The 23,507-nt window shown below is 42.8% G+C and overlaps 2 protein-coding genes across 2 annotated transcripts; both read right to left on the bottom strand.

Moving 5' to 3' along the window:
• Window positions 1-499: 499 nt before the first annotated feature.
• Window positions 500-1,999, bottom strand: pmch (pro-melanin-concentrating hormone). The gene is made up of 3 exons (XM_076111675.1): window positions 1,757-1,999; window positions 692-833; window positions 500-549 (listed from the first exon to the last, which is right to left on the bottom strand). The coding sequence occupies exons 1-3, from the start codon at window positions 1,997-1,999 to the stop codon at window positions 500-502; spliced, it is 435 nt and encodes a 144-aa protein (XP_075967790.1).
• Window positions 2,000-11,099: 9,100 nt separating this feature from the next.
• igf1 (insulin-like growth factor 1) lies at window positions 11,100-22,911 on the bottom strand. The gene is made up of 4 exons (XM_076111559.1): window positions 22,864-22,911; window positions 21,361-21,520; window positions 13,357-13,529; window positions 11,100-11,159 (listed from the first exon to the last, which is right to left on the bottom strand). The coding sequence occupies exons 1-4, from the start codon at window positions 22,909-22,911 to the stop codon at window positions 11,100-11,102; spliced, it is 441 nt and encodes a 146-aa protein (XP_075967674.1).
• Window positions 22,912-23,507: the final 596 nt, after the last annotated feature.

Below are 23,507 nucleotides of genomic sequence, written 5' to 3'. Positions count from 1 at the left end.
ACAAGGAAATGCATTTCAGTGTAACACACATATGGGCCCTTTTACAATTTGTAAATAATGATGACGTACGTCGGTGTGAGCATGCAGTTTGGCAACTGAAGTACGGCAGACTGCAATTGCTTGTCAAGCTTTGCAGGGGCATTAACCAGCAAAGACGGCTAATGCAACCTAAAAAGGTGGATGCTATTAGTAAGTGTATGCTATTAGTAAGTGGGTACAATACATTAGCTAGTGGCCCAATATATAGTGGCCAGACATATACATGTATTTAGGGTAGAAACCTAGCGTGTAATGTTGCACCAGTGAGAAATTAAGGGCATACAAGTCACTAGATGCTTACAACTATACATACAGAATGTAAAATACTGTGACAGACTCAGAATCTAAAATGGGCGCCATTCTGACAACCCAACACGTAACAACCGGACATTTTGAAGCTGCTAACGGTTTTAATTGAATGTTTAAAGCGTGCTAATCATATTGGATGGCAGGGAAACATTTATACCTGCCAGCAGGGTCGGTACACTCTTCCTATCATACACCGCAACACTAGGAGGAAAGAGGAAAGAGAGTGAAGAATACTTGCATTGACAAATATTAAGTAGTTTGATGTCACAATCCACTTTATTGGTTGGGTATGTTTATTTATATCAGAGGATACTCAACATTTTTTTGGGGTTTGCATACTTACTATCGATGTCGGTGTTTCTGCGTTCAATTTTCAAACTGTGCTCAGCCGGAGTGTAGCTCAAGCTTCGGTCTGTGAGCAGAGGAAGGCTCCGGCTGGCAGCCGGGTTCAGCCCACGGATACTGTGTCCTTTCAGCCCCATGTCCTGCAACACAGTATTGATCAGTGATTACATGTGACACCATGAGACCACACAACTTGATCTGAACTCTGGATCGTCAGCTTTCAAACATTATCTTTTCACTTGCAGCACAGGTGTTGGATCTGTCTTTACCAGCTGATCCAAGCCACAGGAACCCCAAATGGAGAAATGTGTTTCCCCGCTTTTACGATTTCACAGTGGCCCGTTTTTCTTCCACCTTCGGTTCACCCAGATGGCTTTGTTCTCTCCAACATGGCCGCCTGTTTCCCATTACCGCAGAGATAACCACCATGTTCATGACACACAGGAGACGCAACCGCCAGATAAACTCTTAACGCATCGCAGCCAAACGTTTGAGTGAGCACAGATACATCATCATTCTTCCCACTGTGGTTCCAATAAATCTTTATAGGCTTGTGATCATATGACCTTTCAGCTAACAGTATTTCCCGGTTTTCCAGCGCTGCTGTAAAAGTTTTCATATGTGTATCACATATTCACTTAGCAGTCGACACAAGGACGGTGACCAATTGAAAAGGGTCAAATGTTCAGCCACAGGATGGAGATAATGTGCTCTTTGTTGTTGTTGAACGATGGTTAACTGCGGCTGTTTATGGAAAGAGATCTCATACGATGAATAGTTATGGTGCATGACTGTTATTGGCAGAGTTCAACGACTGCAAACTGAGAATCACCTATACAGTACATTTATTTGGGATAACATAACTAAGAGTATTCCAAACAGCTGGTAACTTTAGATTGGATGAATATGTTGTTGAGCTCACTACTTTAAAGGGTTGCTTCACCCAAATAACAAAAGAAAAAAAGTGCCCTGGGTGATACACACCACTAATCAGCAAATGATTTATTAATAATAAAGGTATTTAAACAAACTTTGAAAACAACAATTGCAATGTGACACTTACTGAGACGATGATGATTTTCGGGCTCCCATCTTCATCCCTCATGTCGTTGTCCAGCACGAGGTTGCGTCTATACGTGAGGGGGACCACAGCGGGCTCAGTCATGGGCTCACCCCCCAGGAAGAAGCCATCTTGCTCCGGTATGCCGTCTTCTACTTTAGATGCAGGCATGGCGACGCTGACCGAGTGGCTGCTCAGTTCAGAGAACAGCACCAGAGTATACAGGACAGAGTAAACAGAGATCATGATATCTATAATGTTTAGCTCGGCCGTCTTTGACTGATCTTCTCTCACCTAGCGAGTGTTGTGATGGTGCTTTCACCCGTCTTATATATTCAGTGAGAGGAGCATTTTGAACCTAAAACTGTTCAATGTAAGAAAGCGTCATGTCTCCTGCAGGGCTGCATCCATCTCAAAGGCCGAAGGTCACAGGAAGTTTAAAGTCACAGCTGTAATTCCATTAATAGGTGTTCCTTTCATAAATAAGAAGGTGAATGGCTTTATTTTGTCTGTTTAGAGATGTGATGAATTCAAATGGATAAAAGGGGAGAAACACGGAGGGCGGTTTTATTCCACCACACCACAGAGTGGCGTCGAGACGGCCCACAGGAGGTCAAAAGGGCGGGAATTAATTGTGACTCTTTTGCTTCAAAATCCACATGCTGAAATGAACCCAGCAGGCGAGCGGACAGAGACTGGCTGCGTCGCATGAAAGACGCCCATTGAGTGGTCATTTTCTCTGAATGGCATCAGTGGCTGCACATGATGGACCATCAACAAAAGGTCAGTAACATGTATGAACTGGTGACACTAATACGACCCACAACATCATGAGTCATTATGGGAAATCCACTTATTCGTTGTCTTGCTGAGAAGAGTAAACACGCGAACACGCTTGTGATGGTGAACGTGTAACATTACACCTGCTTAACATCGGCATGTTAGCGTGCTGGCGTTAGCGTTTAGCTTAAAGCACTGCTGTGGCAGCCCGTCACCAGGTGTAGACGTTGTACGTTTCTTCAAACCACAGATACGTTGAATGACGACATAATGTAGTCTTGTTGCCTTAACCCAACCAATCGTTACACAACGTTGACAACGTGGCATTGTGTGTTTCTGCAAACGTGATAGGAGGCTGATATAAAACATATTTATGAAATGTATTTTTTGTAAAAGAAATGTTGACATTCAACCAATGCATTCAAACAATGCTGTATAAAAGAAGTAGACTTCACTGTGAAGTCCCCCATTGGTTTGTGGACTACCGTTTTGGAGCCTCGTGTTTGGCATTTTGCCTGTCGCCATCTTGAATTTTGCCCGTCGCCGTTTTGGCTTTTTGCAACCAGAAGTGATACAAGAGGGTGGAGCTAAGTACAACCTAACGCTGACTAAGACATTTTTCAGTGACCAAAGAGGTTATAATGAACTGTCATGAACTGAAGACATGCTGTGAAAGTGTTAAAGTTGTAAGATAAAAACACGGACAACCTCCAGACCGGACAACGCAGAGTAAGCGACATGTCAATCACAAAGTATTGCTGTATTGAAGAAGACTTGAAACTACAGATTGAGACCATAAACTCATGTTTACAATGTTTACTGAGGTAATAAACAAGTGAGAAGTAGAGTAATTTTCTCATAGACTTCTTTGACAACCATAGAAGTTGCCCCCTGATGGCCAGTAGAAATAATGCAAGTTAAGGGCACTTCTGCATTGGCTTCACTTTTCAGAAAACGGAGGATTCCATCAGAACGATTCCTGTGGTTGGCAGAAACCAAACACTACACTACAATGTCACCATTTATTCTTCCAATTTATATAAGATATAATGTGTTTATTGTTGAGCTTTGAGATGCTAAGCCGACAAGAAAGGAAATAAACCTTTTTTTCGCCCCAAATGTCTTACTATTCATTTGAAGGAGAATTTGATCTGCCACAGCTCTGTGATCAAGCCTTGATCGTCAAGAACCCACACCATCATCAGCTGAGGATGAAAGGCGGAGGCAAGCATAAACCAAAAGGGCCTTCATGTTGACATAGCTCTACTCGGCTCAAAAGGCTTACCTTATTAACATCACAGGAGCCGTGGCGCAGGAGATGGAGAGCCGGGACATGAATAATAGCTATTGAACTCAGCTGAAGTGATTTAACTTGGAGCGGTCAGCCTTTATTTTGTAAGTATTATTGTTGGAGGGCGAGGACTTCTACTGAAGGACTGAAGTTGTCCACAGGGGCACAGCCGTTCCAGCAGAAGCACAACTGAACTTGTGAGCTTCATGCTCTGTTGTTGTAACCTTTCTTGCTCTCGCTGTCTTTCTGATAATCTCTCCTTCCCCCTTTTTTCCATATTTCTGGCTGCATTAACGTGCTCACATGGACAGTAGACAACCTGCAAACCGATGCCACCTGATCCGAAGCTTCCTTGGCACTCACTGAGAAGATTCAATGAACTCTGAGCTGTGGTGAAGGTCTTTATCTGGTAACTGTGATTTCTTTCCCCCTGATCTGAATTTCTAAGAAATCATTACCATAATTCTCTAATAAAGAACATTAGCAAAAAAAGCCAACAGTCAAATAATCTTATGAGGACCAGATGTGATTCTGTGGGTATCCATGAACATTATTCACTAAATCTTTATGTTTCCACAACACAGCTCGTCAAATCTTCAACCGATGCCAGTAAAGTTTATTCAACTACAGACGGTGCTGTCGCTGATTTCTGTTTGGTTTTGTTTTGTTGTATGCGTTCGTAATTGCATCCAGATTGGTTTCGGCCTCACGCATGGTTTGAATTTTGAACCTGAGGAAGCTGCGGAGTACTTTTTTTCATTAGCTCTGTCGGCGGCTTGCATCACCTGTCAGCTGCAGTATTTCAATCACACCGCTCACAGCTTTGTGCATAAAGAGGCCTCAGAAGTCTGCACCCTATGACATCAGAAGCATTGTTTTATAATCCCCCGGAGGCCAACACATTATTACAATCATGTATTAACACTCTGCCTTTCATCACCGACACTCGTCTTCTAATAGAAGGAAATAAAAGTGTCGCAGCAGAGGGGGGGGATGGGCTCGATGCTCCTTGCATGATATCTGCATGTTTGTGCTGCAGAGTCTTGAGGGCGGCATGCTGCATAAATGCGGGTGCAAACCCACCACATTTCAGGCAGTTTTTTTTGTTTTTTTGTTGTTGTTGCCCAGAGAACAGACCATAGTTTCCTGGAACAATGCAGCTGATGAGAGTCTCTCCAAGGAAAATAAGGCTCTGACATCATGGGTTCTTAAAGCACACAGCTGAGCCAACACTCTCTCCTGCTATAATCAAGCCTCAGTGAATTTCCACTGTCGACTGAAACTGAGAAAGAGGGAGAATCTCCTCCAATGGTTTGGGCACTTTCTTTTCTAACACATGCTTTAATCTGACTGCTAACATTCCCGTTGTAGTGCGAAGCTCGCGGTGCACTTGTTGGACTCTTGTGTCTCTATTTCCTTTTACATCTGGCCTTGGCTTACGGCAAAAATAAAATGTGACATAAGGCTATTTGTGTATTTTTCATGATCAACTCATCGCTAGCCAAGACTGGATGCTAGCCTTCGGATACGAGAATATTTGGGATTAGTGACAACGAATGCTGAGTTGACAACAGCAGGAGCAAAAGTTAAACCCAGCTAAGTGAAGTCCTGTGTGTCCTACTGGAAAAAAAAAAGAATGGTTAAAGACTGATGAAGCCTTACAACCACTTTTCCTGTACAACCAGTAGAATAAGTAAAAATTGGTGAGTGTAGTTAAAAAAAAAGAAGAAAAAAAAGACCACGAGGTCATTCAAAAGACAATTGTGTGCTTAAGATGAGGAGTTGAAGAGTGTGGAGAGATCGTGTTTCAGGGCTCGGTCCAAAGTCTGTGTCCTCAGATGCCCTGGGTTGTGAGTGCACGCAGATCAATGGGAAACGGATTGTGTTCTTTCCAGAACCATCCTGGTTCTTGAGGTTGTTCAAACATCTTTGTGTTGCACTCCATATAATCCAAAGTTAGCGCATGAAAGAGGATAAACAGTGCATTTTTAAGACATCCTGGCTTTTGTGTGTTTTAGAATAATTAGAACAGCATGATATTGTACATCCGTAATTGGCTTATTTGTGATGGCTTGGTTACCTGCCACTGCCCAGGCATCTCTCTGCGCACAATTTCTCTCGGATTTATTTGAACTCTAAATCTTGCAAGCTTGCAGCCGGCAATTGGACCATAATTGATTGTGTATTAGTCATAGAGACGGATGAAATAACATCCAGGATGGCCGCGATGACCGGGACCTCGCCGACCTCCCTGCTGCTCACATTTCGATCTCTGGCGTTTGCTGCACGTCGGCCAGAGAGGCAATATAGATCCTGGTTTGATTGTTGTCCCACATACATCCGTTAAAAAAAAAAAAAAAAAACAGTGCTGACAGTGAGTGAGTTGGAGCTCAAGCTGTCAGTGCGAGCATCCTCCAAAGAGCTGAACATGCAGCTCTGGCCTCGGGGAGCACCACGCCCCCGCTACGTTTGCTTTGGCAGACCCCGCCACCTCTTAGGAAGTATCACTTTGTCATTCAGCACACACTCAGTTTCATACTGCACCATGCACAAAGTTTCAGCTCCAGTTACGGCTTTATCTGGAGTCAAAATGCCTTAAGAGAGACTAACCTCTGCTTTGCAGGTGCCTGCGGTTTGCGTTCCTCATAAAAGCGGTTTACCAGTGCGATGTTGCATATTAGAGGGAGTTTTGTCTTTATAGGATGATGTTTCACCAGAGGTTTTATGAGTGTTTGAATTTCAGAGAGTACTCAACCCTTTAACATTTTGTTATGTTGCAGCCTTATTGCTCGAATCCTTTGCAAATGTATTCAAAGGAATACACTTAAATAACCGACAGTATTCAGGCCCTTAACTCAGTACTTAGTTGAAGCACTTTCGGCGGCCTCGACGCAACCGGCTTTGCACAGCTTTTTTGCAAACTGTTTGCAAACTTGAACTGCACTTTCTCTACAGAGAAGCGTCTGTCTGGCCTCTCTGCCATAAAGACCCAATCGGTGGAGTGTTGCATTGATGGTTCTCCTTCTGGAAGTTTCTCCAATCTCCACACAAGAGCTCAGCCAGAGTGGGTTCTTTGTCACCGCTCTTACAGATCGCCCCTTCCCCCCCAATTGCTCAGTTTAACTTTTCTTCCATTTAGGAATTATTGAGAACCTTCAATGCAGCAGAATATTTTTTTCCCCAGAGCTCTGCCTCAACACAATCCTTTCTCCAGGCTCTGCCGGCCAGCTCTGAGGCCTTTATATAAACAGCTGTGAGCCTTTCCAAATCACGTCCAATTAGTTGAATTCACAACAGGTGTCGTCCAATCAAGGTGTAGCAACATAGCAAAGATGATCAAGCGCACCTGAGTTCAAGTGTCATAGCAAAGAGTCTGAATGTCATGTTTCTGTTTTTTATTTTTAATAAATGAGCAAAATATATATATTGTATGTGCATGCTGCATGACAAAAAAACAACTCTCCAGACATTTATGTGATGTTGACAAGTGGTTTATTCAGCAGGAATGGTGAACAATTTGTCAGTATTTTTTTTCTACAGAAGGCAATCAAGCACCATAAATAACAGCGCTGTAATCAAACAGTTTCTTGGACAGTGAGCTTCAGGGGAAAGTCTTTGGTTTGTACTGTAAATCTGAAAATCTGGGAGGACCAGAGTTGTTCCACAACCAGCTTCTTTTTCATTTCAGCCGCCAGGTCGACTGATTATACAATTTGTAGACACCAAAGTATCGTCATACAAAAACACACTATTTTTATTGAATGAAAATAGGTTTTAATTCGATAGGGTGGTAACAAATGTTTTGTTTAAAATAAATTAAACTCCTGGCTCATTCTTAAAGTGAGACTATGTAACGTTCTGAGGAAATAACACGTTCTTGCTCTAACAAATGAAAAGTTTAATTCATTAGCAACCAAACGCACCCTTGCTCTGACCAGTAGCTTCCGCAGGCTATTGTTAGCAAACATTTATGCGGCATTTCCACAACTTAACTGGACTCACTCTTTTTGGGTTTCCCATTAGCAAAGGATGTCGATTGTACCTGGTGCGTTTTTAGTACCATTCGTCAAGGTTCCAAGCTAGTTGAGCCAAAACTAGAATTCATAAAAATAGCCAAGCTACCGTCAAAAGCAACTGTAATCTTTTTTTAATCACTGGACAGTCTTTTTTTTTTTTTAAATGGCCGCTCCTAAACTATACCGTACAATTCAACGTGTTTCACGTAGACTATTTTTTATCAGCAGCTCCCGCCGGTATGTTGCTCGGAATTGTGCGAAATTTAAACATAGTATCAATCATGTTTATTTTTTCCTGTGGAATGTGTGGAACAATACATCCATTAATTTAGAAAATCTACCTTTGAATTATATTTTGCAGCTATTAAAATACACGGTGTCTTTTTCAAAATTTATTTCAGACGCGTCCAAATAGGCGGGTGTGGAGATAATAAAAACAAAACTGGGATTATCGACAATCCTGTTTTTGACTTCGAAGTTCGAAATCAAAAGCTCATTCCGATCGATTTACGACGTAGAATCTAAATTGTGACGCCCCTACCGATAACACAAGAACTCTACACAGCTGGACACTATAGCCAACATAGACCGCTGGGCGAAAGCCTTAAAACAATTGCACGAAAAAACCCACATCCTTTGAGTACAGGTTACATATTATTGTTTTTTTTTACAATTCTCACAGATTTTCTTTTGTTTTTGTCTGAAAAGAGATGATGCACTAAATAGGATATGGACACACCTTTGCCGAATAAGTTCTGACATAGCAAATATTTAGCGCCAAATTCTGTAGTTGAGTTTATCCGCTGCACACCAGTTGATGCCTTAATTCGTGTTTTATTTTGCGACGGTTCAAAAGTTCACTTGACGATTGAATAGAAACACAGCTGTTGGTAAAAGATAATGTTGTCCGAGTTAAGAGAATCTTGGAAAATTAAGGCAAATTCAAGATTCTATTTTCCTGTAATTACCACTTGTAGCCACAGTTGCCGCTGTTCAGCAATAGTTACGTAGTCTCGCATGAAGTGTTTTTAATAATCAATACCTTGGCTTCCAGCGAGTGCATGTACACACACATCTCAGGACAGACAAAGCAAACCATGACTTTTAACAATCTCAATACAATTGGAAGAATCACAGTTCACAGTACTTTTGTCAAGTTATTTGGCAGAAGGGATCTATATTGAGAAAATAATTCAAAAACAGTAGAAAAAATAGCGTTTTGCCTTCTTGGGAACACAACTTGGTATTATCTTCTTTTTTTTTATTTAATCTCCATGCATTCACAGATTTCACACAGATACATTTACTCGCTTACACTACTACCTTATTGAAACAGCTTACAAATAAAAACACTATTAAAATGGTGGCCACAAGGCTGTGCAAAAGGGAAGACCTCCAATTAAGCCCTGCCATCTGTCTGTCTTAGCCGTCTGTTGCAAGTAACAAACTACAAAATAGCACCATTATACAGTGGATAGGATTCTTAATACAGTTTTGTTATATGAAACCATCATGTACAATGAATGATAGTAATGCATAGGTTAACATAAATGGGAGTACTGTTTGATTATACACAGGCAGAGGAGGCAGAGGCAAAGATGAGATGTCTTGGGTGGTTTGTGCGATAGAAAGACTGTAAATCTGCATGGAGGCTTGAATAAACAGCCGTGACCGTCAGTCCTCATGCAAGGACTTCTCAGAACTGTCTTTTTATGAATCGTGGTTGTGTGCGCTTCACCTTTGCTCACGGTTACACAACTGTCATTTACACTGTGGGTGCTTTGTATGTGTTTGTTTGTGTTCTGTTATATGTGTCCCGTATCTCATATCTCCCGGAAGACTTGTCTGGTTTTGGTTTGCAATATTTACCAAATCTGTCTAATCTGCATGTTTCTCCGGTGGACTTTGCAACAGATTGCCGTGGAGTTTTGTTGTACTGTTGCCATGATGCCACGTAATGCAGTCCAAGCGACAACTGCAGTAGCAAAGTTGACAGCCTCCCTAAACTAACAAAAATACAAACAATCGATCAATCAAATGTTAAACTTCCCATCTACGTGGCAACTCTTAGAGCCTCTCCTTTTGCTTCAAACTTTGGTAACATATTGTAAATTCTTTAAGAGAACAAGAAAAATATTTGACTCTTTTTAGAGCGCTTGTTGACTTGCCGTGACTAGACTTTTACGACTTGCGCTTAACCTTGAACACAGGCCTCCACTCAGACTCAAATGTTGGTCACCGGTTACTGGATTGTTGACAAACGGCTTTGTGACCTATTTGTTGCTGTTTGACTAATTCCACTGGTTTATGCCAAATGTACTTTGACTCTACCGAAATACCCATTTCTGACAACTAAACATGCACCATGAACTGATGGGCCGAAAAAAACCTTAATTCAATTTAGCTTCTGGTTTGTAAGTTTGTCTTGTTTTTGTACTTCCCACCTTCCCGAAAATCCCCTCTAATGGTGTTTGATCTGTTGTTGTAGAAGTGTTTGGATCGTAGACTCAATCCCCAGGCTCTCAACGCTTCCTGAGGTTTAAGAGGGGTTTGGATTGGACTCAAACCTTTATGGGACTCCACTTCGGGAGTTAATGAAACTTAGGGATTTGACTTAAGCTCAAGGTAAAATAACTAAAACAATGTTTAAATCTGATAATGAACGGCCTGGTCTTTGTCCTTTAAAGCAAACCTTGTTTTACTTATTATAAATATCCTGGGTAATGCATGGTGCATAAAGACAAACTGGGGTAGTAACTGTAATCGGGGACCGGTGACAGAGTCTCCTGTCTTACCAAAGGAGTGAATGAATCCACTCTCTCAGAGTAAAAAGATTTACCCCCTGGAAAGTTCAGGGGACAGGACACTCATTCTCAAACACAGCCTGCCGCTCTCTGATTGGCTGGAGCCCAGATGCGTTTCCCACCTTTCCTGGAGCCAGGGGATGCTGCAGCTCACACGTGGAGGTATAATAAGCTCTTGTTCGTGTCTCAGCAGCTAAACTAGTCTGTTACTTTGCATTTACAAAGAATTCCTCCCGATGTGGAATGGTGCAGTGTATAAAATAATCACAAGATCCCTCATCAAACCCTTAAACACCACTTAGCTCTCAGGTTTCAATCATTTTGAAGAGCTTTTAGAACATTTGCTAGCATCTTCTTTGTTTTGTTTTACAGTGAACCATTCCACAGGGGTACCAGGTAAGGCCACTCCCTTCTCTCTTCCCAAGTCGCTGGGCATTTGTCCATTCGCTCCTTCCCTACATTCGGTAATTTCTGCCCCCCGTGTTGCCTCGACTTGAGTTTTTCTGATGCACGTCCTGCAATAAAAGAAAAGCACATTTTAGCCACGTAGCGGAGACACAGATAGACATTTTGCAAGCTTTGGTAAATATTTGGGGGGAAAGAATTGCGTTGATTGGATGGTGAAAGTAAAACTTGGTCACCGAGGTAATTGCTTCTGAAATTACAATTCCTGTTTGCCTAGTTTGAGTACCCACAGGCTCAAAGCCTTAGATGCTGTTTCCTCAAAAACTGGTATGTCCAAAAATATCTTCTTTGGAGAAAAATGAAAATATAGAAAACACACAGATTCCTATTTCAGTTTTTACATAAAGAGAAACATGTGAGGAGGATTCCTATCAGTTAAAGGAGTTGAGTGGTGGAGAAGCCACTGCACACGGAGACACACTGAACGTGATACGCTCGCTTCATCTCCGGACCTTGCATGTGTCTGTTATGGTGAGACGCCAGAATTTCAGCACATAATGTACAGCAGCAGAGTGGAGATTCTGCCTGGGGAGCGGGAGTGCCACTGGGTCTACCACAAAAACCACTTAGTTCCTTCTCTTGCTAATGGTTTTCTTTTTTGAGAGAAGGGTAAAAAGCACACGGTCGAATCTTAAAAGGATCACACTCTCCTGCAGGTTGGCAACTCGAGGATGAAACAGAGTCTCCATTTAGACCTCACGCTTTCTTTCGTTGGCCGAGATTTTAAGATTTCGGAACAAATTCAAATGAATCCCTCTCATTTCAAAATAAATACTCTTCTTTTGAAACTCTTGAGCATGTCAGAGTGGAGATTGTATGGTTTATAGAGGTTTAAATGACTAGACGAATCAAAAATTACAATAAAATGAAATGAAGTGTCCAGTGGCATGCATACCTTGAAGGATGAATGACTATGTCCAGGTAAAGGTCTCTGTGGGAAGAAAATTAAGCCACTTAAGTTGGATGGATTAATTTGTCTTGTTATACAGTGATATACTGCTTGCAAACCCTATTATAGAGTGGAAAGAGGGTTAAACTGCTAGCCTTGGTCTATCAGAAAGTGCCCAGCGTTTTTTCGTTTTATTAAGTAGTGAGCTTTGGCTAGCCCGGCTCTGTCTGCAACAAAATCAAACATAAAGCTCACAAATAAACACATTCTATCTTGTTTGTTTAATCCATATAAAACTGTATGTAAAAATGAAAAATTAAAGTTAAATGTAGTTTAACGGAGGGTTATGTGCAAGACTATTTCTTGGCTGGGCACCTGTGGTCAAAGCTAGTCTACCTGATTGGTGCCATGACATTGTTTCAACAGCCCATTACTCCAAAACCCCAACCTTTGGATGGAAAGCCCATTTGTCCAACAGCTGGTTATCCTGAACACAAACGCCCTGAAAATACAAACTCTTAGCAGCACATGGCTAATTATTATGACATCAAGAGATCTTCCCTGAAACTAGCAACTGAGACCATAAACTCATGGTTACAATGTTTACTGAGGTAGTAAATCAAGTGAGAAGTAGAGCAATTTTTTCATAGACTTCTATACAATCAGACTTGTTTCTGCAACCGGGGGAGTCGGCTCCTGCTGGTCAGTAGAGAGAATGCAAGTTCAAGACACTTCCGCATTGGCTTCACTTGGCCAAACCGGAGGTTGCCGCCTTGTTGCAACTTACTCTGGCTGGCGTACCCTAAACCTAACTAATCCCACTCCTCATACCTAAACCTCACCAGCCCAACCATATAAGAGGCAACAAATCGGGAAGTCTCAATGATGTAATTCTGCTTAATAATTAGCCATGTGCTTCTGTTTGCTGCAGAGAGTTTGATTTTTTGGATCAATGGGCCTTCTGAACATTGAGCGTTTGTTCTCGGGATAAGGGGCTTTCGGTCCAATGGGACGCTTTTTGGACTCTTGGGGTTTTGGAATAATGGACGGTTTGAAAAATGGGCAATCCCCCAACTGATCCCCAACTGAATCTTCATGCTAAGCTAACATCTAACCCTTGGCAAGAAAACAAATGTCAACAATTTCTCAGGATAGTTTGTGTGCATGCTCTGACAAAAGCTACCAAAATATCAATCCTTTTCTCGTTACTCTTACATATTTCCTGATGAGTAAATCTTTTTTTTTTTGAGAGTGTATCTGTTTGGTGCTGTGCTCACCTTCTTGTTTTTTGTCTTGTCTGGCTGCTGTGCTGTCCTACGCTCTGTGCTCTTGTCCGCTTTGTGCCCTGCGGTACTAACCTTAGGTGCTCTCGGCATGTCTGTGTGGCGCTGTGCACGCACAGAGCGAGCAGCCTTGCTAGTCTTGGGAGGTGCACAGTACATCTCCAGGCGCCGCAGCTCACAGCTTTGGAAGCAGCACTCGTCCACAATGCCGCGTGACCGCCGTGCATTGGGGCCATAGCCTGGTTTACCTGTTTAGGAGGAACAGCAAGAGGAGGGGTTAGTTTTGGCAACAAGTCTGGAACAAAGTTCCTTTTCTCCGGATCTGCAGGAAAATGCCATTTCAGTGTCATAATGTTCGGAAGATCTGTGACTAGTCAAAAGTGGGTCCAATATAAACTTACAACGGAGTGAAAGAATCGTCTGTCTTCAAAGAATCTGTCTTCACATTCACTTCTCTCATTGGAGTTAATAGACTCAAGACCTGCAGCTGGTGTCCTAAAGGGGCGGGGCAGTGACAAAACCCACGTGAACTCTATTTAGCCAAGAGGCAATAAAATGTATGCAAATCAGATTTTTGATCCGACATTCTTTTCTACATTTGCTTTATATCTGTTAGCAGTGTTAATCTGTTAGCAGTGATAACAGCCATGGTTATGGGTCTGATACCAAAGATATACGAACAGCCTTAATGACATGGAGTTCTTCGGTGTATAATTTACCATGTATCACATTGCACACTATGGACCCTTTTTGGCAGCTGCTTCCAAAGGCGGCCGCAGTCACCCAAACGTTGAGAATATCACACTCAGCCATTTTGGCCCAGGTATCTTTTACACGGCGGCCCGTCCGGCGAGGCCAAACCACAAGCCCTCTGGGCCTCGATCAACCGGCAGAAGTTGAGGCTGCACCCCTGTTGGCTCTGCCCCAATGTTCATTCACATTTTTTATTTGGCAGAAGCCACGAGAACATAGGCACTCAAGACGGCGGCACGATTGCGCCCAAGAAACGACCGTGACTATATGACGCCAGTAGAGGTGAGGTGGAGATGTTGTAGTCTATGTTATCACTGAAAAAAATGGGCAAAAGATTAGTTGAAGGTGTGATCAGCTTGTTGAGTCAGTGACCACATCAAGTTACCAATACTCAACTCCCTTACACCCCAAAACCCACCCTCTTTTGGTGGCCTTTAGAAAAACGCAGTCTTCATTAACAATTCCCTGCTCACCTTGAGCAATATAGCATTGATGGACTTTCCCCTGTTACCAAATAAAATAATAATAATTTAATATGGCATTTACAAGGAGGAAATGCCTTTCCCTCTCTGAGTTCATAGCTCTTGGCTCAGAAGCCTGCCAGTGCTGACAAAGTGCATTAACTTCTGCTCTCTGCCTGCCTTGTCCTGACAATGCTGTTCTGGACAGAGAGCAGTTTTCATTCAGAAACGGCATCTTTCTCCTCGGACACAAAGCTAGAGTGGAAGATAATGGAGGTGTGAATGAGAGGGAGGAACTGGGGGAGGCTTTCATGTTGCACATCAGGTAAGAATGATGCTAGAAATACACCGTGCACCTGCATTATTTAGGCAGCAGAAGAACCACATTCACCCAGATCTCAAACTGCCGAAAAGGGAATGTGTTAAATAAAATGGGTAGATGAGAACATTTTTTTGGCATTTGCATTTGTATTAATTTCAGCTACACCTTTCATGGCCAGGTATTACACCTACTAATTATTTCTTTTCAGTCATCTGAACAAACAAGCTTTTTCTTCCCTGCGGTGAGTATCATCAGTGGGCCCAGCCTTGGCTGCTGTACTACCGCCTGATATCAAGTAATGTAGAAAGAGAGAAATATGACATTCGGCCCTGGCCGGTGATTATATAATGGCTGCTGAAAGCCAAAAGAGCCTGGCCTGTTTTTTCAATCCCTCCCAATAAAGCCTTTACAAATTAACATCCGCTATTATTCTGAAAATAGCTTGCAACCCTGCTGCACAAACAGCTGGAAGGGAGAGAAAAATCAGCTGGCACTGGTTGTAACATGTAGGATAATCAGCTCGGGCAGGTTTGGGAAAAAACATGCATATAATAATCAGGTCTAAAAGCATTGGAAGGTTTTAAATGCTTCAATTCCATGGATAGCTGCTGTAATCCCTCATAAAGAGTTGTTTTCTGTGACTGTTGTTAAACAAATAAGGGTAAATAACTTTTTCTGCCAGTGCTTCCCGCCTCTCTCACATTTCATACTACGTTCTTGTTCAGACGATTCATATTCACGCGGAATGCATTTACATTGCAGTCAGTTGAGACTACATGGCGTACAAATTACATGCAAAACGTAAGACCGCCTTTCTCATAGCATGCAAAAGGACTCACACATTGTCTTGTCATTCATGCGCCAATTGATGAGAGCGGGCTGGTCTTTGTTCTTTCTATGGACGTTTTGACGTCTGTCCAAGCTCTTTTGTAGCATATTCACTATCTCCACTCTTTATCTGCATGTTTCAAACACTAATAGTTTCTAGGATACATAGTAAATACACTACTTCTTTTACTGTACATATTCAAAGTTACAAAGCACCACCACGAGTGGCATATTTAAGTGACATAAAGACGAATCAAGAGTCCAACAAGGTTGCAGTTTCTATGGGTATATTGACATGTTCTGGCATATTTTATGTTGCGTAGCTCTCCGTTGCCTTTCCAATAAATGTGTATCTGCAGTGAATCCAAGCTGACTACAGACGCCGTCCGAGCAGGCTACGAACTCTTCAGAACCACCTTTCAAGTGCTTGACACTCCACAAAATATTCCTTTGGAGTGCAGCGCTAGCACCCTTCTTCACAGAAAACTAGTCTTCAACCTGTCCGATGAAGTGTTGACTAAGTGTTTCATCTGATGCCACCGCGCTGCTCCACGTAGCATCTTTTGGTTTGGTGTTTGAGAGCCTCAGCACACATAGCGTTCATTCCTCCAAGGAGCGGCACTGATGGCTGGATTCCCCCATTCCAGAGTGACACAGAAAGCATCTGAGTTTTACAGCTTGGTCATGGTCAATAAAAAGCAGTGGATTCTTGGAGCCTGCGCACCGCTCTTCCTGCGAAGTGTCAAGCAGTTTACGGCTGGGCAGGGACTGTAAGAGCTGCTAAAGTACTGGAAACTACCTCTTTATCACTGGTACCACAAAGAGTTTATGGCAGGAGTGAGGTGTTCCTCACTTTACGGCGCCACTGGAAGACAATGAACTATATTTAAGTGTCACACCATCAATGTAGAAACGAGAGTGATTGGAAAGGGTTTACACATGCCATGGTGTTCTTTAACTAAATGAATAAAGGAATCGAGGGGAGTTTTTATCTATTTTTCTTGGTGTTCGAAACACATAGTTTTGGGTTTTATTGACAGGTGAGTAGGATCAAAAGCTCCAGACAGTAAAGGAACCAAAAAATCCTCGACGTGTACCTAATAAAGATAAAAGATCTGAGGTTAATTAGGTGCGAAACAACGCAGTGTGCCTGGATTCTTTGGTGGCCAATAGGTATCAATCATAAGATATGTTAGCCTGTGGTTAGACAGTGCTGCCTGCTGTCATCGTGTCTGTTTTTGCTGAATTATTGGTAATAGAGCGAGTACAAGTGATGAATAGTACGCAGGATTCTTTGGTTCCTTTACAACTGGAATAAGAAATGAAAGAAAATGTATGAGACTGCCTATGATGAAGAAGAAAGAACGCCAGAAAGGTCCAAGATATCAACTGTAAACCTTGAAGATCTCTGCACTAATGCACTCTTTGTGGGGGTCCTATGGATTAAACTGATGAAGGGTTTCAAAAGGTAAAGTACTGGTTGGTGTCCTCAAATCCCTCGTGTCTCAGATTCAGCTAATGTACAGATCGCCTGCCTGTCCTTTTCATGAGATGCCTCTTTGTTCCGCCGAGCAGTAATTCACAGAAGGGTCGGAGAGTTTTTTAGTTCAGGTCTTAATGGGAAAACGACACCTTTTCCTTTTCTCAGTGATGAAGAGGACACAGGAGGGCTTTCTTCAGATCTCAGTGCCTTCCGCTGTGTGTCCAGGTCCAGTGTAAAACTAGGGAGGGAGGGGTGGGGGTGTCCTGATCATCCTGTAATCCACATAATCCCCTGCTGCTGAGGGACAATGCCAAGCTATGTGTGTGTTTGAGTGTGTGCATGTGTGCGTGCATGCCTGTGATGTGGTGTTTGCACATTCTACCTCCCTGCAGCTCCCGTGGCTTTGAATAAAATTGACAGGGACAAACACTGACGAGGAAGTCTCATCAATGGCTGCTAAAAGCAATTTTCCCTTTTCCTTTCCACCTCACATGCCATCAGTACAAGCCAAAACATCTAAAAAACATATACCACGTTTCATATTTGGTGGAACTTTGTGTACCAACAATTAGCCCCTGGGCCATAAATGACGGATTGTTCCATCTTGTCGTAATTCAGGAGAGTTTGCACATCATTCATTTCACAGAAATCAACAGTAAGATTATATATATACGCTCTCACTCTCGAATAAATGTGAATATTTCAGCAAGAACTGATAAAATATGAAGTGACTTAGGACTGGGAGCCACTTAGCACTCACACTTTGGCCAAAAAACTCCCATAACAGATCTGATTCATGGAATGAACATCGCAGTGAAATCACCCTACGGTCCTGCCTGCTAAAGCGTTACAAAGACAACTGAGGATTTCTAGGTCAGGCTAATAATTGGAAAAACTGACTCCAGTGGTATTTCTTTCTGTTTCATAGAGTGCAGTTTGTTTCATTGCCTTAAAAAAAAAGAAAAATTTCCACCAACTAGTATTTAGCATTTCTGTCAGGGTTGGAAACCTTCAGTCTTAAAATGCAAGTGTGCTACTTTACTGATGACATATGTAAGGTGGATTGGCAAAAGCACCGTCAGCACAGAAAGCCCACTACCGTTGCAACACTTTTCTCTGGACACATTATCAATCAGAGGGCTGCCAAGTTCAACACGGCCAGACTGGAGAGGAAGAGTTCAGGGAAAGGAGCACGCCTCCTTTGGCCAAGCTTTCTAGGCCACCGGGTCACATGGACGACAGAAACTAAATGAATTCTCCAGATATCGTCGTGCAAACAGCCACCGGTGAATGTGGCGACTGAAGGAGAGGAGACGGAAAAGGAATGACAGAGAGAATATGAGAGAGCGAAGTGAAACAGAAGGAAGACGGGGAGCAACATATTTTCCAAGGCGCTGCACCCTGCTGCTCAAACCTCATCTTCTTTTCAGAAAAAAAAGGGATGGAGTGTTCGTGAAATACACCTCTTTTTCAACACAGGAAAATGTGGCATTGATAGATGGACGCTGTGCAGTTCAGTGACTGCACAGCGTAAGGTAATGCGGGAAAGACAAACATGTTCCCCGTACCACAAAAAGGTCTGTTCCTGTTTAAGAAGTTTATCCTGCAGGAGGATTCATGAGTTACATTGGCCTCCATTCAACACTTTCTCATGAGATGAATATGGACAGTAGTGCCGCACTTCTATAGCCTGTGAGAAACATTTACAAAGCTGTAGTAAAACTCTGCTATGAGTAGCCAACTCTTTGTCACATTTTCACATCGTCCGATCTCTGGACACCCTCAAACCTTGTCAAAATCTTGAACATTTTCATTGGCTTTAAGTTACAGCTGCAGACTGCTTGGGAACATTTTACAAACCTTTAAACTGACATACTAATCATGAACTAATTGCAATCACCACCTAAGAAGAGAATGTCTTGTTGGTGTTAAAGATTTGATCCGTGCATCACATGCTAAATGCGATGCATGATTTACTCAAAAGCTGTTGTGATCACGTAGTCCACGATCTTCTGCCGTCTCTCAGCCTAAATGAAGAGAACATGGTCATTTATGCAAGCGAAGTGCTGCAGCAGAGGGAATCCAGAGACCAAAAAGTCTTAACTGGCAGAAAACTGGCAATCGAGCGGGCTGTCACGACCACTTCACAGCATGTGGGTGCTGCCAGCAGCATCTGGACGAACAAGACTCGCAGCTTTGCAGCAGCTTGGTGGCTCTCCAACAAACTCTCTGGCAAACGCCGTACAAAGGGCCTGATGCAGAGAATGATGTTGACTGGTGCTGGAAAAGCTGCATGAAGGGGTGGAAGAATTTTGCAGTGGGGTGGTGGGGAGCAGCAGCAAGGTGCATGGTCACACGACCTCCAGACAGAACATCGATATTGGATGATTCTGCAAAAAACTTTGGATGACGCTCAATGACATTTTGGAATGGTTCATGCCAACCGTTTTACAGTATTTCTACAACGTCTGTGCATGAAAACCACAATAATGTAGGACATAGTTATGGTTAGGAAACACTTGATGAAGGTCAGGGAGAAGGTTCGGTGTTAGGGTTGGAGTGTGACTGGACACAAACTGGTAACATCGTTCCAATTCTCACACCCTTACTTTCCGTCACATGCCTGCAATTAATGTTCCTTTCCTTAACCATACGTTGTCATGCAAAGAAAAAATGTTTTTAAACATAGACATTGAATGTTAAAAAACTGGGTTTTGTTCGCTGTCTCGTAAAAAGGATGCTTTGTTGGTACCATGAGCAGGTGTTAAAGGCTGATGTTGAAGTTCAAATTCCCCCGAAATCTTTGCAGTGGCTTTTCGTTTCTTCAAACACCAGCAAACATTTGCTGTTTGAAACGCCAAGAAAGGTGGTCACGGAGTAAAGTGAACAGACGGTTCATGGGAGGATTGGACTAAGAAGCCAGTCACACGAAGATGGCCAAGAATCAAGAGAGACACATGGAGGCACGTATAGTTTGCGTCAAAATGGGCAGCGGATGATATAGAGCATCAAAGCCAAGGATAAACTGCAGAGTGGGCTTTAAAATGGCAATAGATCCAGTGGATAAAACCATTGGATGGATGAGATTTTGTACGAATATTTATGGTCCAACAGAGGATGAATCCTAATGACTTGTTCTCTCTCTTCCATAAATGCTACATGGGCCACTACTACATTATTCCACTGCTGTACTGAGGCTGGGATTCAAAGATAAAGTCCCCCTCCGGCCCCTATAATCCTCCATCCGTCACCAAGTTCTCAAGAAGGTGTATCTACAAACCACTCCAGGTTCAGGTTGAGGCGAAAGCAATCAATTACTGGGAAAGAGAACATTATAGATCCTGCTGATTTCCCACAGAAATCTTATATCTTCTTTTCTTTTTGAAATTGGCAGCTGACAAAGTCCACCACATGTGGAAAAGCTTTCATAACTTTGGGACCAAAACCAAACCAATAATAATGGATGCTATGTCAAAACGGCACAGGAGTCACCGGGACAATCAATTAATCTAGAAATCTTCAAATGACTTTTGGGGAGATGCGATGCGAATTGGCTTAATTGGTGGATGTCAGCCAAAGAAATGTGAATAATGGGGTTATAAACCTCAGCTCGGTTGGGTCGGAGCCAGCTATACTGTACAATCACACTGCTCGTCTCTGTCAGAAGGATCAGGATAAATGTCCGGAGAAACACTGGCAGCCAATGGAGCATTGCACCTAACCTCTGTAGCTCCATCCTGTGCTGTTCTGGGCTGGTTTGTACCCTTAATGGAAAAATCTGAGATTTAAATCCTGGATTGTTTGTGGAGGGTTTTCTTTGGGTCACTTTCCCTTCTCTGGTGGAAAAAAAGTGAAAAAACTTCACTGCAACATTTAGTTTCTGCCCCTCCTCTTTCTCAGAGATAGTGAGCCAATTTCCACTTAAAGCCCTTTGCCACCAGCAGAATAGTTCATTATCAGTATTCCATATTTCATTTAGGTTTGCTTGTTCAAAATCTGGGCTCCTGTCCATCAATGAGAGTGGGGCATTAAAACAAATGTGCAGGGATGAATGTGAACTTAAAGAGAAGATGTAAGAGGAATGAATGGAAGAAGAAAGGGAACATTGATGCAGGAGAAAGTCAAGACGAGATGTCAAACAGGCTGCTTTTTTATTTATGAGCTCGCTGGAGGTGGAGAGCTCTGGGACAGATACAGCCAACCTTTATGAATTAATAAAAAGCTGCACTTACTGAAATAAAAGCCTCTCTCTCCACACACAAACTGCAGCGTGTCGACCAGCTCCGCCCCGCACAGGGTCTCTGGACCCGCCCCTGTTGCCGTCGGAGTCAGGGTGAGGACGCACAGCAGTAGTGAGAGGGTGTGGCTACAGGAGATACAGCACATCGCACTCTGCAGCACAGGGAGAGAGAAAGAGAGAGAGAGAGAGAGATCTTTAGCATTTCCACTGCTGTTAAAGACAGAGCCAGAGAGAGAGTTTTTTTCATTTAATTCAAGCAAGGGAAGTCACACGTTTAAAATCACTGCTCCCATATTAAACTGCTGGCCACTGAGCACATCTGCTGTGACAGTTGGTGGCTGAGTGCCTTGCTCAATGACACATCAGTGGTGGCAACACTAAACATTTTCCCACATTGAACATTGAACCCAGTGAGCCGAAGGCTTGCTTCCTGATAACTTCCAGGCTTTCGCTCTGCTAAAAAAACGGGAAATAAAAGTGGCCACAGATGGTAACTTTACAGGAGTTTGGAGATGTGGAGGAAAATGTATTAAATCCAAACTTCCACTGTGTGCCAGAGTCAAAGAGTCAAACAGGAGGCTGACCAGCTCTGATGCTCCGGAGCGCCTGTGCGCAACCGAGAAGAGTGCCACCAAATTGAAAACACACGTTTCTCCTTATCATCTCTCAGCCCCTGCATGTCCTCACCAGTTAATAACAATCCATATTAATCAATTCAAATTAAAAAATGTATACAGTACCACTCGGTAATGATGCTTAAGCATTTCCCCCTCGTGCCAAAAAAGCAGCTGTCAGCGCATTATTACGCACAGAACTAAACCAAAAGTGCTTCAAATTTCAAAAAAGCAGAATAAGAGAATCAAAAAGCGCGAGGGATCTCTTTCCGATCCAAACTGAGAGATGGAAAACGGCTCCCCCGCCAAAACCCAGCCGAGGAAGCTGAGTGGGCCAAATATACATAATAAAAAGAATAAACACAGGACACTATCCATCTACATCACAACCCCAACCGCGCATGAAGTATTTCATGTTAAGGCTCCCCTCTCTCTTAGCCCCGCATCCTCAGGTTAGACATTTAGCACTTCATAATGCACACTCAGCAGTCATGACATTGAAAGTTGCAGAGCTGCATTCGGACTTTCTGGAGAAAAAGAGCGCAGGACGCACAGAAGCGCTGAGAATGAGAACCCATTCATCCGCGCAGAGAAACTCATGCACGATGTCAAGAAAAAAAAAAGTCAATTTAAGCAGTAGGTGGACAATCTCTTGTTATCTGTGGAAAAAGCAAGTCATTAAAACACGCAGGACAGTTGCTCTCTAACTGCATAAAAAAGGATGAAAATCAGAATAAATCCACATTTGTCATGCATTTAAAATCAGTAAAACATTCAAACTGAAACAAGTGGTGTTCCAGTTTAAACTGAGGATGCTCTGTGCAAATGGTGAGCAAGTGAAGGTGATAATATATAGTGTCAAAGGAAAGCAGGTAAGTTACCTTGAAGACATCACATAAATGCCACTGAAAGGAAAGAGCGCTAGACATCCCCACGGGTCCCCGCAAGACAAAGCCCGGCGAAAAGGAACTTGTTTGAAGTCATTAAAAAACGGGGAGAAAGAGATGCGGGCAATGTCACATCTCAATATTCCGACTTTGTTCCATTGCGCAGGCTCGTTTTGGAGAAGTGAGATTTAGCGAACAGGAGACGGATTTAGAGAGAAAATCCCTCACATTTATCTACATTACACAGACATTTTCAACAGGAAACAGCTGGGGCAGCATTTGCCTCCTACTCGTCCTAAGTTATTCATTAAGGATTTTGGGCACATACTCAAATAACGTCATTTCTCTTTTTTTTTCTCAGAACGGGATTGAATTTTGATCTCTCTTAAGACGTGGTTAGTAGTTCAGATCAAGACAGAAAAAGCGGTGCTGCCCCACCAGCAGCAGCTCACACTCACGCAGCACACTATTCACTGCGCTGAGAGCTCGGGAAGGAGAAGTTAAAGGCGAGCTGGAGGTTTTGATGTGGCTGCTGGTTGTTGTGCGTAATTTGGCACCGCGTAATTCAACAGCCCTTCTATCCAAAGTCTGATTCGATTAAAGCTGAAATTCATCATTAAAAACAGTTTCCCACTCAG

This window comes from Anarhichas minor, unplaced genomic scaffold (assembly GCF_050575085.1).
Source record: "Anarhichas minor isolate MPS153535 unplaced genomic scaffold, ASM5057508v1 ptg000045l, whole genome shotgun sequence".
In the NCBI taxonomy this organism is placed as follows: Eukaryota; Metazoa; Chordata; class Actinopteri; order Perciformes; family Anarhichadidae; genus Anarhichas; species Anarhichas minor.
Note: the sequence above shows the minus strand (reverse complement) of the source record. Positions and strands in the feature narration are given on the sequence as shown.

Bases quoted from the DNA above. Each gene is read 5' to 3' on its own strand.
- pmch (XM_076111675.1), bottom strand. From the start codon at position 1,999: ATGATCTCTGTTTACTCTGTCCTGTATACTCTGGTGCTGTTCTCTGAA. The intron at 834-1,756 runs GTAAGTGTCACA...ACTGTGTTGCAG, and splicing joins CGAAAATCATCATCGTCTCA to GACATGGGGCTGAAAGGACA. The intron at 550-691 runs GTAAGTATGCAA...CTTTCCTCCTAG, and splicing joins CAGAAACACCGACATCGATA to TGTTGCGGTGTATGATAGGA.
- igf1 (XM_076111559.1), bottom strand. From the start codon at position 22,911: ATGTCTAGCGCTCTTTCCTTTCAGTGGCATTTATGTGATGTCTTCAAG. The intron at 21,521-22,863 runs GTAACTTACCTG...CCTGTGCTGCAG, and splicing joins ATTTATGTGATGTCTTCAAG to AGTGCGATGTGCTGTATCTC. The intron at 13,530-21,360 runs GTAAGTGCAGCT...CCTCCTAAACAG, and splicing joins AGAGAGAGGCTTTTATTTCA to GTAAACCAGGCTATGGCCCC.